Source organism: Moschus berezovskii, chromosome 26 (genome assembly GCF_049115385.1).
Source record: "Moschus berezovskii isolate FMDL1 chromosome 26, NW_MosBer_1.0, whole genome shotgun sequence".
Taxonomy (NCBI): domain Eukaryota; kingdom Metazoa; phylum Chordata; class Mammalia; order Artiodactyla; family Moschidae; genus Moschus; species Moschus berezovskii.
Window position 1 is genome coordinate 31,594,959 of NC_142485.1, and position 14,627 is coordinate 31,609,585.

Genomic DNA, 14,627 nt, shown 5'->3' on the forward strand with positions numbered 1-14,627 from the left:
CGACTGAGCGACTGAACAACAGCAATGTGATCAATTGCCTATTTCGGTGAAGGATCGGGGAGGTCGGCAGGGGAGGTCGGCAGGGGAGGTCAGCAGTGGCAGAGAGGGGAGGGAGGAGGTGCAGCAGTGTCTCCGGTACTGGGGAGGAGGAGGAGGGGTGGTTGTGTTGGGAGGGGCTGAGAGCTGCCCGGGAAGCGTGGGGCAGGGACAGGAGCTTGGGTCTCACCCGGGAATCTCGAATGATCCTCCCGCCGAGGCGGGATCAGCATGTCACCCGAAGAGGCATGCCTGATGGAGCTGGGGTCAGTTAGAACCCATGTCCTGACTCCCGGTCCAGTGCCCACTGGTCAGCTGCACTTCACCCTTGAAAGCTGTTAACCCTGGAGGGGAGCGTGGGGGCTTGACTGTTCGCATCACGACGCTGTCCAATGGTGCCGCGCGTCCCCTTCTCCCTACGCTGCTTCGGTACCTTCTCAGCATCAGATGTGTCTCCATCGCATGCACGGTGAGAAGGGGGACACGGCTCACCCCGTGGTGAAGTGCAGTGTTCCCAGCTCCTCCTCCCTCTGACCTGATTGTGTGCCCTTAGCACACAGGGAGGCAGCGTAATTAGAGTTCCGGGGGCTGTGTCATCAGTAATGGAAACACCACAGTCAGAAGTCTCTTTAGCCCCAAGCACTACCATTGGGGCTAAGTGGCTCCCCTGGGTGCCCTGAGCTGCTCGCCAGCAGCCTCAGCAAGAGGAAGGGGGCAGGGGACAGAGGGGGAAGAGATGTCTCCCCTCCTGCCCACTCCGCTGAGCCACTGGGGGCCACAGGGTCTCGGGTGGGCAGCGACGGGTCTCAGGAGGAGTCAGCAGGCGCCGACGTTTCCCAAGTCCTCCTTTGGGGCTGCACGCATTGCATGCATGGCAGGTCTCAGAGGCAGGTCCTTTGCGTTCAGTTTCATAGGCCAGGAGGCTGAGTTTCACGGGATGCAGAGGGTCATAGAACTCGCAGGTTGGGGTTGGAGGAAAAGTCCCTGAGAAGGGGGCTCAGACAGTAAAGAATCTGCCTGCAGTGCAGGAGACCTGGGTTCATCCCTGGATCGGGAACATCCCCTGCAGGAGGGAATGGCAACCCACTCTAATATTCTTGCCTGGAGAGTTCCATGGACAGACCGCAGAGTCAGACGCAACTGAGCGACCAAGACTTTCTTCTAAAGAAGTGATGTAACTGCGGGTTTCTGAGTCGGTTCTCCCTTTCCCCGCTCCACCTTAACCTCCAGTCCATTGAAACTCTGATAACGAATCCAGTCGCTACTTTGCAGATGTGGGAGCTTCACGGACAGGAGATGAGACCCAGGAGTGATGTTGTTGAGAGCCAAATTGTAGCTATGTTTGCTGTGGATTTGGGGGATAACGGACGTTTATAAACCTTTGTGGGGGTGCCGGGGGGTGGTCAGGCAGGGAGGGATTCACTTTTTGTTTTTTTTACTTTTTCTTTTGTATTGGAGTATAGCCGATTAACAATGTTGTGATGGTCTCATGTGGACCGCAAAGGGACTCAGCCATGCATACACATGTATCCATTCTCCCCTAAACTCCCTTCCCGTCCAGGCTGGCACATCACATTGAGCAGAGTTCCCTGTGCTGACCAGTAGGTCCTTGTCGGCGCTCCGTTTTAAATACAGCAGTGTGAACCTGTCCATGGGAGGGCTTCACTTTGCAGGCTCCCCTACTGTTCAATTACTGACTTGAAGGACGGGTCCTTTGGAGGCTGGTGGTGATGGATGAAGCCCTGTCAGGATATCCTTCAATAATTAAGAAACAGGTAGTTGAAATTCCGTCTTAACTCCTGAAGCAGGGAAGCGGCCCCTGCGTGGATCTGTTGGAGGAGTGGACACACGCTCCACCTCTCAGCAGAAGCCCCCCATCAGGTGTCCGAGGGGGTCAGCAGGTGCTCGTGCTCCAAGAGAGGGATCCGGGTGAACCCCTCGCTTACCTGTATGACTCCAGCAGTAAAAACACAGACTCTGCTTTCCAGAAGGAATGCCAAAAAAGCTCTGTTATCAGAAGAGGAGTATCCTGAAAGAATTAACACTGAGTTATTTTTTTTTTAATGCACGGATCAACCTTGAATTCCGGCACCCCGTTTTGTGTCAGTTGTTAATTGCAGGGTGAAGCTGCCCACCTATTTCCGGACCTGAGCACACCCTACTTGGCTCCGAGTCCTGACCCTGTGTCTTGGCAGCGAGACAGACTGTCCCTACTTTGATCCTGGGTGGCCTCACCTCCCCCAAGAAATGTCACGGCCATCAGTCAGGGGCCCAGGAGTGCCCCCAGAGACGCCGAGGCCTGTCAGGTGCAGCCTGGGGAGCGCTGGAAGAAGGCAGGGCAGGCCAGGCTGGGTTCAACAGGTGCCCTGTGTCTGGACCGTTCACTCGCCCGGACACTGCTTGCTCACCAGCCTGTCCCGCTTTCTAGGTCAGCCTCGGCAGAATAGCCCTCAGGCCCTCGGAAGTCATTTTCTTCAAGTAAAATCCTGTACTACTAACGAGAAGGAATCTTAAATAACCTGGAGAGTTTAACTGGAATAGAAACTTCATTTTCCTGACCCCAAATTATATCAGGCCCCAGTAGCTCCCCTCACGTCCTTGCAGCCACGTGATGATTGGTTTGGGCTAGAATCACATTATTAAATTATTTGTGCAGCAATTAGCAGTTGTTTAGCCTTTATTCTGAGGCTTCTTTTTTTTTTTTAAACCTATTTGAGTAAACCTTAATAATGCTACTGTCTAAAATAGATATTGTATTAGTCTTACATCAAACGAGATGAAAGTTAAATCTATAAAATGTTGAGTCTCTTAAATCTAACGAAGGATGGAATATATCCTGTTAATTTGTCAAACTTCCAGAGAAACGCCTACATGAGACAGTAAGGATTAATCAAGCCCTAGTAAGAGGGAATTTGAAAAATACAGTTTTCTAATTATACAGTCTCTTCTCAGTGGGCCAAGGTTAATGTGTTCTGAATTCTGACAGTCAGTAATATAAAAGAAAAAAGGCCAAAGCATATGAATTGTCTTATAATTACCTGAAACAGAGATTCTCCTTCTAGCAATCAAGAACTTTTGGAAGCATGAATCTGATATTTTCAGCATTTGATTCTTTTCCTTTTAAACAGTGTGGAGAATCAGTGAAGGTTTCTATGTCACTCTTTGTACCTAACAAATATACATGTAGTATTTGAAGACTTCTTTTGCTTATTGTTCAGCCATAGGTGAGTAATTCTGGGTAAACAGAAAACGAGTCTTCTTGTGTGTGTGTAACAATTTAACTGTCTTCTGAATACTTCCCAGACACTGTGTCTCTTTGGAATACTTGGTCCAGATTCCTGCAGTGAATGTGGAAACCAGGCTTATCTTGAGATCAGTAACAGAACCATCCCCCTTGCTTGGTTTTTGTGCTCAGGCCTGTTTGTAGTTCCAGCTGAAGGTCTTCCTAAGCTACATCATAAAAACGCTAACACTCAAACAGATAAAGGCATCCTTTAACCTAGTGCCATCAGATATCTGCGGAGTGTTCATCATAGTGGACTCAGCCCCCCCCACCCCCCACAAAGAAGACGTGAAGCCTGCAGAGAATATGGGAGATTGGGGTTAGAAATGTAGATTTCAGGGTTTTACAAGTAGATCTGCTCTCTGAGGATCTATGAATGGATGAATTCTCAAAGTCGACCATTGTGGGAGGAAAACCAAAGAGCAGGATTGCACTTTGGGAAATGCCCAGAAACCTGAGGGCAGGGCAGAGGCCCGCAGAGACAGGGTCTGGTGATGCTGAGAGGGCTGGTGGGGGAGAGGTTGAGAATCGGGCCAGGAGAGCAGGGAACCCAGAGGTTGAAGCCGGAAAGGGCCTGGTAAGGAGGCGGCTGCCTGGCGGGGTGTGGGCGTAGCCTCCTCTATGCATCTCTCTGCGATGATAATCACTTTGGGAGCTTGGAAGTGGCCCCGGGGGAGTGTTTCTACCACAGAAATTGGCAGATGCTACACACTAGGACTTAGCTTTTTTTTTTTTTTAATTAGTTGGTTATATCCATGTCCCTTGGACTGCAAAGAAATCAAACCAGTCAATCCTAAAGGAAATCAGTCCTGAATATTCTTTGGAAGGACTGACGCTGAAGCTGAAACTCCAATACTTTGACCACCTGATGCGAAGAACTGACTCATTTGAAAAGACCCTGATGTTGGGAACGATTGAAGGCAGGAGGAGAAGGAGACGACAAAGAATGAGTTGGTTGGATGGCTTCACCGACTCAATGGACATGAGTTTGAGCAAGCTCTGGGAGTTGGTGATGGACAGGGAAGCCTGGCGTGCTGCAGTCCATGGGGTCGCAAAGAGTTGGACATGACTGAGCGACTGAACTGAACTGTATACAGGCACTAGCACGTTACAGAGGTCAACAGGTTTCCATCAACTAGTATTTCTTAACCTGTTTACATGGTGACCCAGCAAATAAAGGTTATACCCAGAACAGTGTCTAGGAACTTCCTTAACTTTGTCAGGGCAGTTTTGGAGGGGAAGCGAGGGTCTGGGCCACCGAGACTGGAGGCGGCGGAGCCGAGAGGTCAGCCAGGCCGGGAGACTTTCGGACCCGGGGACCCAGGCTGACAGCACAGGGGCATCCCTGAGTGTCAGGTGCTTCTGGGGGTGGGGATGGGGGGCTTCTCCCCTCAACCCTCAGATGCAGGCTCAGAAGCAGGTATTTGAGTTCAGCAGCTGGGGCAGGTGTTGGATGCATCTGGACTTGGAGGGGTGCACAGGTTAGCAAAGGCAGTGACGCATGGGTGGGGCGCCTGGGTCTCGCTTTTGTCTGGTTTTGCACATGCAGGATGGTAGATTGTGACTTGTTCCTTTCCTCACGTGTGCCCAGCACTCGGCCGCTTACATGCCCGGGAGACCTCTTGTTTCTCCAACAAGAAGCTCTGTGTTCTCCGTTCTGTGGTTTTCGTATTTAAGAGACAGGAAGTCTGTTTAGAGTCCTGTGTATTAGCTCTATAAACTACCCTTGATACAGGGATGTCAGATGCCGCCCAAGAGAATCTGTTTCATGTGATAATTTTCATTAATGAGTCCAGACATAATGTTAAATTTTGCCCCACACTGCCTCCAATGAATTAGAGGAAGGTAGTTTCAATGTGACTGTTTTTAAGAGAGGCAAAAGAAGACCATATCCTAGTGTTTCCTAACAGATTCAGAAACTGCAGTTCTGAATATTAATCCCAGCACCATCAAAAAACAGTCATTAGAGGGGAAAGCATATTTTTGACATTTGAATTGAAGGGGACCTTCTGTATTCTCCTCGCCGTCCCCATCAGTTGGAATCCGAATTCCCTCCTTCTTTCATTCGGTAAATATTTAGCACCCATTATGCTGGTGGCATAACACTGGGCTCTGGGGGAGTTACAGAGAGCCTGCCAGGCTGGGCTCTGCCCTCAGGGGGGAAGTAAAAGAAACAATTACATCTAATTGTTTTTAACACTGAGCAGTGTTAGTACCAGGAGGGAAATGAGGCTAACCTGGCCCCTCCCAGGCCAGTGCCCTGAGAGCCCTGAGCGTCCCCCCAACCCGGGGTTTACAGCACAGAGCCTCGGGGAGCCAGGCTCCGGTCCCTCTGCAGTCAGCGAGGATTGTTCTCTGTCTGGCTGTGATCTGATGAAACACAGCTCCCCACCCCAACTTTAGACTTTCTTAACAATGCCAGAGACTGTTCATTTCCACACGTAGCTAAATCATGGTTCAGTTCAGTTCAGTCGCTCAGTCATGTCCGACTCTTTGCGACCCCATGAATCACAGCACGCCAGGCCTCCCTGTCCATCACCAACTCCCAGAGTTCACTCAAACTCATGTCCATTGAGTCGGTGATGCCATCCAGCCATCTCATTCTCTGTCGTCCCCTTCTCCTCCCACCCCCAATCCTTCCCAGCATCAGAGCCTTTTCCAGTGAGTCAGCTCGTTGCATGGCCAAAGTATTGGAGTTTCAGCTTTAGCATAAGTCCTTCCAGTGAACACCCAGGATTGAGTTATTCATAGGCTAAAATAACACCCCTCAACATCTCCCGAGAGGCCCTTGGTCAGCTTTCTGCCTTCAGCATTGCAGAGCTGCTGCGGGGTTTGCAGGGACACTTAGGATGTCCCCCGAAAACTGGAGACCTGGGGAGGAAGTAGAGCGGGGTCTGTGTCTTGTCTGAGCCAGAGTAAAAGTGCATTGATTAAAAAAAAAAGTGCATTGACCAAGCGAGCATGCCCTGGCTCGAATACAAGACAGCCATGAGTTCAGGTCTCTCTTGTTTTAAGGCCTTGTCGACCGAGAGAAAAAGACAGATCGTAAGAGCTCTTATTCAGAGCTTATTCAGGGTCTTACTGAGGACTGTAGCCCAGGATTCAGCCTCTCAGGTAGGTCAGAGGAGCAGCTCCGAAGACATAGCAAGGGAGGTCTGGGTATACATGATTTTGGCTAAGGAGTTTGTGCCATCAGTATAAGCCAGTCACGAGGAACAAGTATCTCAGCTAATGAGTTTAGTGCTTTCCTAAGTCCTGAATATTTATTGAAAGGACTGATGCTGAAGCTGGAACTCCAATACTTTGGCCACTGATGCAAAGAACTGACTCATTGGAAAAGACCCTGATGCTGGGAAAGATTGAAGGCAGGAGGAGAAGGGGACGACAGAGGATGAGATGGTTGGATGGCATCACCGACTCAATGGACATGAGTTTGAGTGAACTCCGGGAGTTGGTGATGGACAGTGAGGCCTGGCGTGCTGCAGTCCATGGGGTTGCAAAGAGTTGGACATAACTGTGACTGAACTGAACTGAAGTCTGGGAAGATTCATGAATCCGGGTTCATCAAAATATTTTTTTGGAATCGGTACCTGATTTTTTCGTGAAAGATGTCTCTAACTGTCTAAGGGCCTGTTCTGCCTGCTTTCCAGAGTGCCTGCGCCTGTGCTCTGTCCTGAATTCCTTTCAGGGTGCACGGCAGGTCAGTGACTGTAGCTGCTGCTGACCTGATCTTGTAGAACCAGTTGGTAAGCAGCATTCTTAGTTTTACAGCCTCAAGGCTCCTGGAAGAAGGTGCTCAGGGTAGAAGGTGGATGAGTTGGAGACAGAGGGTGAGACCTTGGAAGGCCCCATATTAAGAATTAGGACTTTTGTATGATTTGGACCAGGGCCAGATGGTAATTCATTCAGTAAACATTTATTTAGCACTGGTGTGCCTGGAATGTGTTAGGTCCTCCTGCAGATAGAAGAGGATTCTATCAGGCACTGTTTCCTCAACGTGGCTGCAGAGAGAATCTCAAAAATTCCAAAGCCCAGACCACACCCCAGACCATCACAGTGTCCCCATGTGGGACACTGACATGGGTGTGTCCTCCCTGGGGGATGCCAACCGGGCAGACAAGTCTGCAAATCACAACCACAAGGAGAAGAATTTTAGATAAAGCATCCAGAAACTTAAGTGATGTTATTAGAAAGCAATACAGCAGCCTGACAAAGCAGGTTGAGGATTCTGGTGTAGAGCCCAGTGGGGAAGGATTCTAGCTCCTTCCCAGGAGTGCCCTGTGGGTTAGGTGATGGGAACAGCTCGCCAAGTAGTTGGGAAGCTGGGTGGGCTTCTGCACGTGCAGGACAGGAGAGAAGGGGGCCTCCTTAACCCTGGACTTAGTCAAGCCTGGGGATGCCCTTAGATCACCGACTGGGGTCACTGACCTGTATAGTGAGAACTCGACTTCCCATGGTTATTAAGCGGATGGATGTTTTTCGTTCGGATGACAAACTGCTGTTTATCCGCTGATCTTTTTCTTGGGGGTGTGTGGACTGAGGACCATATGGTGCAGCAGATCCCTGGGGACAGAAATGCTTACTTTCACTTCCTGATTTTCTTGCTTTTAAAATTGCTCTTTGCCCTTTTAATGGCTCCAACAAATATCCCCGCGTGTGCTTATCAACACACAAATGGTGCTGGCAGTTCCATCCCCAGGGTCTCGTGGAGTCGTGAGCTCTTGCTCTGCGTGGGGTGGGCGAAGACACTTGACCTTGGCCCCTCCTGGCTGGTCTAGGTGCAGACAGGCCCAGGGCTGCTGCGGTCAACAGTTTCACTGCTCATCGCCAACCCGTCAGTCCAGGCGGCGCTTGTTTTTGGGTACTTTCCATCTCTAATCAACTTTTGAAAAGTCGAGTCTATCATCTGTGTTATTTCAGAGGGGCAAGCGGAATGCCTCAACACTATCAGCAAATTCTTCACGAGCTTGCAGTCTTAAGTTTTTCTTTCTCCTTCAAATCTGCAGTGTGCCACGCCGAGCTGAATGCCATTATGAACAAAAACTCAGCAGACGTGAAAGGCTGTACCATGTATGTCGCCTTGTTCCCGTGTAATGAATGTGCTAAGCTCATCATCCAGGCAGGTAGGACCCAGGCCGTTGCATTTGTCGTATTTGCATCTCTGCCTGCTCAATGCAGATGTGTTTGATCTTAAATCGCTATTGTTTAGATCTAAATTAATTGCACTATCAACTTTGCAAGGTATTTCCCGTGTTTTATTTTTGAACAGTGCCAGGTATTCTGAGACTAATTGCATCCTCTGTGATTCTTAGCATGTTTTTAATTTAGTTTGCAACTTCTTAAACTGCAAGCTGCCAAAAAACAACACAGGCATTGCATATAATTACTGTCAAGTTACCATTTTCTGACATATTGTGCATAGATTAGGGGGGAGGGAGAGAAGTGAATTTCTGTCAGAAACAAGGTCAGCTGGGAGTCTCTACATGAAATTTTAATTTGTCTCTAATATATGGTAGATACTTGGGACCTAAATATCTTTGTACATATAAACGTCATTAAGACTCAAATTCCGACTTCAGGTTTTTCCTCACGTTACGGTTACCATAAATCTGCACCATTGTGTGCTGAATATTGCACCTTTTTCAAACTGTCACATCTCAGATTCAGCTACACTTTATCTCCATAAAGCTCTCGGCTTGAGATTTAAAGACTTATCATGTTAGCCAGATGTGTGCTTTAACGGGGCTGTTTATCACAAGCCCGTGGATCTCTGAGCAGAAGGGGTCTAGGTGGTTCAGGATCAAGAGTCTCCGTTAAGGAATGTCGTGGGCTTCCTCACTGGTGGTGCACCATCCTCTGCGAGTTTTCCTCGCCATCCTCAAGCACAGAGGTGACGGCGGGTGCGTGGTAAGAGCAGCTTCCGGTGGTCCCTTCTGAGGCTGGTGGAGGAGCGTGTGATGTGTCCCGTGCCCTCCAGACTCTTGGCCCTTGTGCTTGAACTGCCCGGTGAGACAGGGAAGGAGACCAGATGGGCCCTTTGTCTTGGACTGGTCTGCTGGCTTGAACTGGTCTGCAGAGTCTTTACTTGGCAGCATGCTGGTCCACATCTCTGATGGTGCCAGCCTTCTCTACCACCCCCACTAGCTTCTTGAGCTAAGGAGTCATTGCCTTGTGAAAAAAAGAATATTCGATTTCCTGAAGTAAAGAAAATTTGTTAATCGAATCAAGGCTTGACTATTGGACACATTTTCACTTTGCATTTATTAAAAAAGTAAGTCCATAAAGACTGGAGGGCAGATGATGTATAATCCGTCCACTGCTGGATTTGAAAGCCACAGACACAGGTGTCAGTAACTGGATGGCGTGTGCCGCTCCACTCGGGACGCGTGACTCATCAGACTCACCCTGGGCTTCTGTCCGCATGCCTGTGGCAGTACCTCTGCGTGCCCATAATGAGATTTCTCCCATCGTTGCCTTTTAAGGTATAAAAGAAGTTATTTTCATGTCTGATAAATACCACGACAGCAATGAGACAACAGCTGCGAGGCTCATGTTTGAAATGGCCGGGGTCTCCTTCAGGTGAGTGGGAGACACTGCGGGAGAGGGTGCTGGGAAAAGCCTGATGAAGACTGCACGCTTGACCCTGCCTGATGTTTGATTTCTGCCTGGGAGGCCTGACGCCATACTTGGGAGCCTCTCTTATTTTGTTAATTGAAGCATAGCTGACTTACAACGCTGTGATAATTTCTGCAGTACAGCAAAGTGATTCAGTTACACACACACACACACACACACTCTTTTTTTTTAATATTCCCTTATGGTTTATCATAGGATACTGATTATGGTTCTCTGTGCTACACAGTAGGACCTTGTTGCTTATCCATCCCATATATAAAAGCTTACATCTGCTCACCCTAACCTCCCACTCCGTCTCTCCCCCAGCGCCATCCCCCTTGGCAACCACAAGACTGCTCCCTATGTGACTCTGTTTCTATTTTACAGATACTTGTGTCATATTTTAGGTTGCACATGTAAGTGACACCATACGGTACTTGTCTTTCTCTTTTCTGACTGACTTCACATAGTTTGATCATCTCTAGTTGCATCCGTGTGGCATTATTTCACGCTTTTTCACGGCTGAGTAGTATTCCATTGTGTATGTTTATCCTTTCTTCTATATTCATTCACCTGCTGATGGACATTTAGTGTGCTGCCTATTGTGAGTAGTGCTGCTGTGAACATAGGGGTATGTGTATCTTTTTGGGTTAGAGTTTTGTCTGGATACAGGAAGCATCTTTTTAAATTTGTGTTAACGGCTCTAAAGATCATCCTCAGGGTCAATTTTAATGGGTAGTGACAGAAGTATCGGAAGACTGTGTAATGATTACACTTTAATATTAATGGCTTCCCAGGGCTTGAACTAATTATTCTGGTAGTGAGAAACTTTAAAATTCACATGTTTTATTATATTAACATTAAACCTTTCTAAATTTTGCAGATGTAACATAACAGCTCTGGCATAAAAAATTTAAGGTGAAAGTAACCTGCTAGGTTGGAACACTGGGAATTCTTTTTACAGTAATAGTTTAAGTGGGATTTAAAGTTGTTGAGATTTGTATGCTTTTCTTTGCTATGCAGATATTGGGAGGTACATGTTACTTGCAAGTCAGTCCAACCACCTTTGCTTTGCTATGCAGATATTGGGAGGTACATGTTACTTGCAAGTCAGTCCAACCACCTTTGCTTTCTGGTTGAAACTTCTTTTAGACTGAAAACTCTTGAAGATGTTCCTTTATAGCATCTGTGGTCCACAACTGGGGTCCTTATAATTGGTAACATGGCTAACCTTTTGGATTCTTTACAGATATGGGTTATATGTAATGAATCTCTTGGACTATTGTGCCTTATAAGACACAAATTATTTACAAGTAGTAAAGAGTCGGTTGGGGTTGGGAAAATCCCCTGGAGGAGGGCATGGAAGCCCACTCCAATATCTTGCCTGGAGAATGCCATGGACAGAGGAGCCTGACGGGCTACAGTCCATGGGGTCACACAGTAGGACATGACTGAAGCAACTAAATAAGCAGCAGCAGCAGCAAAGAATCTGCCTGCCAATGCGGGAGAGACAGGTTTGATCCCTGGGTTGAGAACATCCCCTGGAGAAGAAAACGGCAACCCTGTTCAGTATTCTTGCCTAGAGAATTCCTTGGACAGAGGAGCCTGGCGGGCTATAGTCCATGGGTTTGCAAAAGAATCCGATATGACTTAGCGACTAAACAACAATAATTAGATATTTATTGATTTTTTAAAGAATATGTTTAGTCCTCCAGTATGTTCTTTTTACCTTTTTGAGAAGATACATTAATGAGTAAAAAGAAAAACTGAGTTTATTTTACTTCTGCATTTATAGAACATGATTTTTAAAATGACTCTTCATTAGAGCTGGCTGACTTTGGCTATGCACAAGAGCAAAAGAAAATGTACTCTTTTTTTTTTTTTTTTTGCTTTAGAGTGATTGCAGGTTGGCTGCAGAAATTTCCTAAACAATAAGATAAATCTGGTGGGGAAACTAGTCATCGGATGTCATGCCGTGCCGCTAAGTTGTTAGAAATCCTCTGATTCCCCAGTAATTCATGAAGTCAGCCAGCTGAGGAACACACAAACCAAGCCACCCCACGCATCTTTTTTTGTCTTTAGTCTTTTCCTGTCCCTATTTCTCTCGGTATGGTGCACTCTAATTGGCTCCTATAGAGACAAAGTATCAAGTGAATCCCAGGGAATTTTTTTTCTTCCCTCCCTGCAGAAAATGTAGGTTAAGCCAAAGTAAACAAATGGCTCTAACTCCTCACTGGATAATGTCTTTCTATGTTTTGTTTCTTACCTTTAGGAAATTCACACCAAAGTGCAGCCAGATTGTCATTGACTTTGATTCAATTAACAGCAGACCGAGTCAGAAGCTGCAGTGAGCACCATCTCATTAAACCTCCTGAAGATTGGGATTATCCTCTTCTAAGAAGCTGCTAATGCGTCTCATCTTGAAGTTACACGTAACTTTTTGATAGCCGGGACGGCCAAAGTCAACATCTAGAGAGTATAAAACCTCGTCTTCCTGACTCCCACTCCTGTCTCATGGAATCTGCATCTGTTGAAAGTCTTGATTTAGGGTTTAAAGTAAAGGCACTGCCCCCTCATGTCTCCTGGTTCACCGGTGGCTCTGCAGAAGCGGGTCAGCTGTGTGTCATCCACTGTTTCACAGCCACTCTTCAACACCACGTGTGCTGGCAGCAAACAAATAATTGCAGTTGTGTTCCTTCTGGGATGAGCAGACACCCTGACCTGAACATCTGGCCCAAATGAAGCAAACCACGTGATGTCCTCGGGGGGAAGAGAGAGACCCATAGGACAGTAGGATTTAGGCATTTGCTCTGGAGAGTTGAGGGATGCCCCCATCCACCCAGAAATCCTGCAGGGGGTGCCCCTTCATCCTGACGGGTGATGAGCATCGCTGACGCGGGGGCTTCTTTCTCCACTTCTGCGGTCCTGCCACCCCCGGGGTGGTGGCACCCGGTCCTTCTAGGGGCTGGGGACCTCTGTTCCAGCTTCTTACTCTTGGTTTGTGGGGGATGCGGAGCTCTTACCTTAGCGCCTCTGAGTAACGAGTTGGTCCTGGAGGAGGCAGCCTGTCTCCCTGCCTTGTCCCAGGTTCTGTGGGTGAAAGGGTGGGATGCGCCTGCATGCCTTGGTCCATTTCCAAGGCTGCCCTCTTGTCGCCTACCAGTGAAACGGGAGCAGGTTTCCGTTTTGTCCAGGTCTGTTGGTGACACGAGCTCCCATGTGTGCCTGGCGCCCTGCCTTCATCATTGACACGAATCTCACCTTCCTAATCACCGCCGTTTGGGGAATGGGTCACAGTGCACCTGTCTTTAATCTCATTTAATTCTTATTAAATGCACTCAGTACCTTCATTGAGAAAACGGTTTCTTTATCCTAAAGATTTTGACCGATTTAAAAGACTCTCCTCTTTTTATGACTTTTTATTTTGTCTCTGAGGTTCTGTACTCCAGATTCTGGGACATTTGTAATTTGGCTCCTTGCCAATGTTATTAAAATCATATTAGAGTCCGCCACGCTGTGGTATGTTCATTTTTATATTATAATGATGTGATCGACTCTGTTTCTGTCGTCTCCGGGTTGTCTGTGAAGCACACTGCATGTATCTTATTTTATTTATTTAATTTTTTCCATCTAGCATAACCTGGCAGACAACATAAAAACCTGACCATAAGGTTTTCTGAACCTCAGGAAACTCTTGGGAGAAAACTCCCACAGGAGGTGGTGGTGGTGGTGGTTTAGTCTCTAAGTCATGTCCAACTCTTGTGGCCCCATGGACAGAGGAGCCTGCTTCTCTGTCAGTGGGATTCTCCAGGCAAGAATACTGGAGTGGGTTGCCATTTCCTTTTCCAGAGACACTGCGTGTATTTTAATGCTCAGAGAACAGATTGAGGCTTTCCCGGGGCTGATGGGTGATACGTCTCCATGGACCGGAAACGAGATACCCAGGAAGGCTCTCTTCCCTCTGTCTCCCCAGCACGCCCTGCTCCCGTCTCAGGTGTGGCTGTCCAACAGGTCATCTCAGCAACCTGACCGGTCCCAGGTCCTCTTCCCTCCCAGAATCCTCCAGTCTCCAGTCTGGCTTTTCCTGCTGTTCTCCTATCGCATTCTTTCTCTAAATCTCCTTTACTCTCCTCAGTTTTTTCTCTTTTATCTCCTCCAAACCCCCCACACTCTGCTGTAAAATGCATAGAACAAAAAGTAGGTAGACAAAAAAATCAGTACAGATAGTTAGAGATGGACAGTATAGGGTAAGATTTCTGTGTTGCTGTAAATGAGTTGTGAGCCCTTTTGGCAAGGATGGCGCCAGTGGTAAAGAACCTGCCTATCAATGCAAGGAGATGTAAGAGATGCGGGTTCCATCCCTGCGTTGGGAGAATCCCCTAGAGGAGGGCATGGCAACCCACTCCAGTATTCTTGCCTGGAAAATCTCATGGACAGAGGAGCTTGGCGGGCTACAGTCCATAGAGTCGGAGAGTCGGGCACGAGTGAAGCGGCGGAGCACGGATGCACATGTCATTGTCACGTCACATCTGTGAATATGCCTGGGGGTTAGTATCCTGTGCAGTCAGCCCTCGGCAATCACAGAGTCCACATATGCAGGTTTAACCAACCTCGGATCAAAAATAGTCGGGAAAAAAAAAATCCAGAAAGTTCTTAAAAACAAAACTTGAATTTACCATGTCCATTTATTTCC

At 47.8% G+C, this 14,627-nt stretch overlaps 1 protein-coding gene across 5 annotated transcripts in view; it reads left to right on the forward strand.

Moving 5' to 3' along the window:
• The window catches only part of DCTD (dCMP deaminase), a 125,461-nt gene that overhangs the window by 109,799 nt on the left and 1,035 nt on the right, over positions 1–14,627 (forward strand). For 4 of the 5 annotated variants that reach the window (XM_055416373.2, XM_055416375.2, XM_055416376.2 and 1 more), the window contains 3 exons: positions 8,326–8,442; positions 9,802–9,898; positions 12,207–14,622. In XM_055416373.2, coding sequence (XP_055272348.1) covers positions 8,326–8,442; positions 9,802–9,898; positions 12,207–12,285 — 293 coding nt within the window. In that variant the 3' untranslated portion in view covers positions 12,286–14,622. Of the gene's footprint in view, positions 1–8,325; positions 8,443–9,801; positions 9,899–12,206; positions 14,623–14,627 lie in introns of those variants that run through there. The other variant, XR_008684524.2, reaches the window with a different exon arrangement.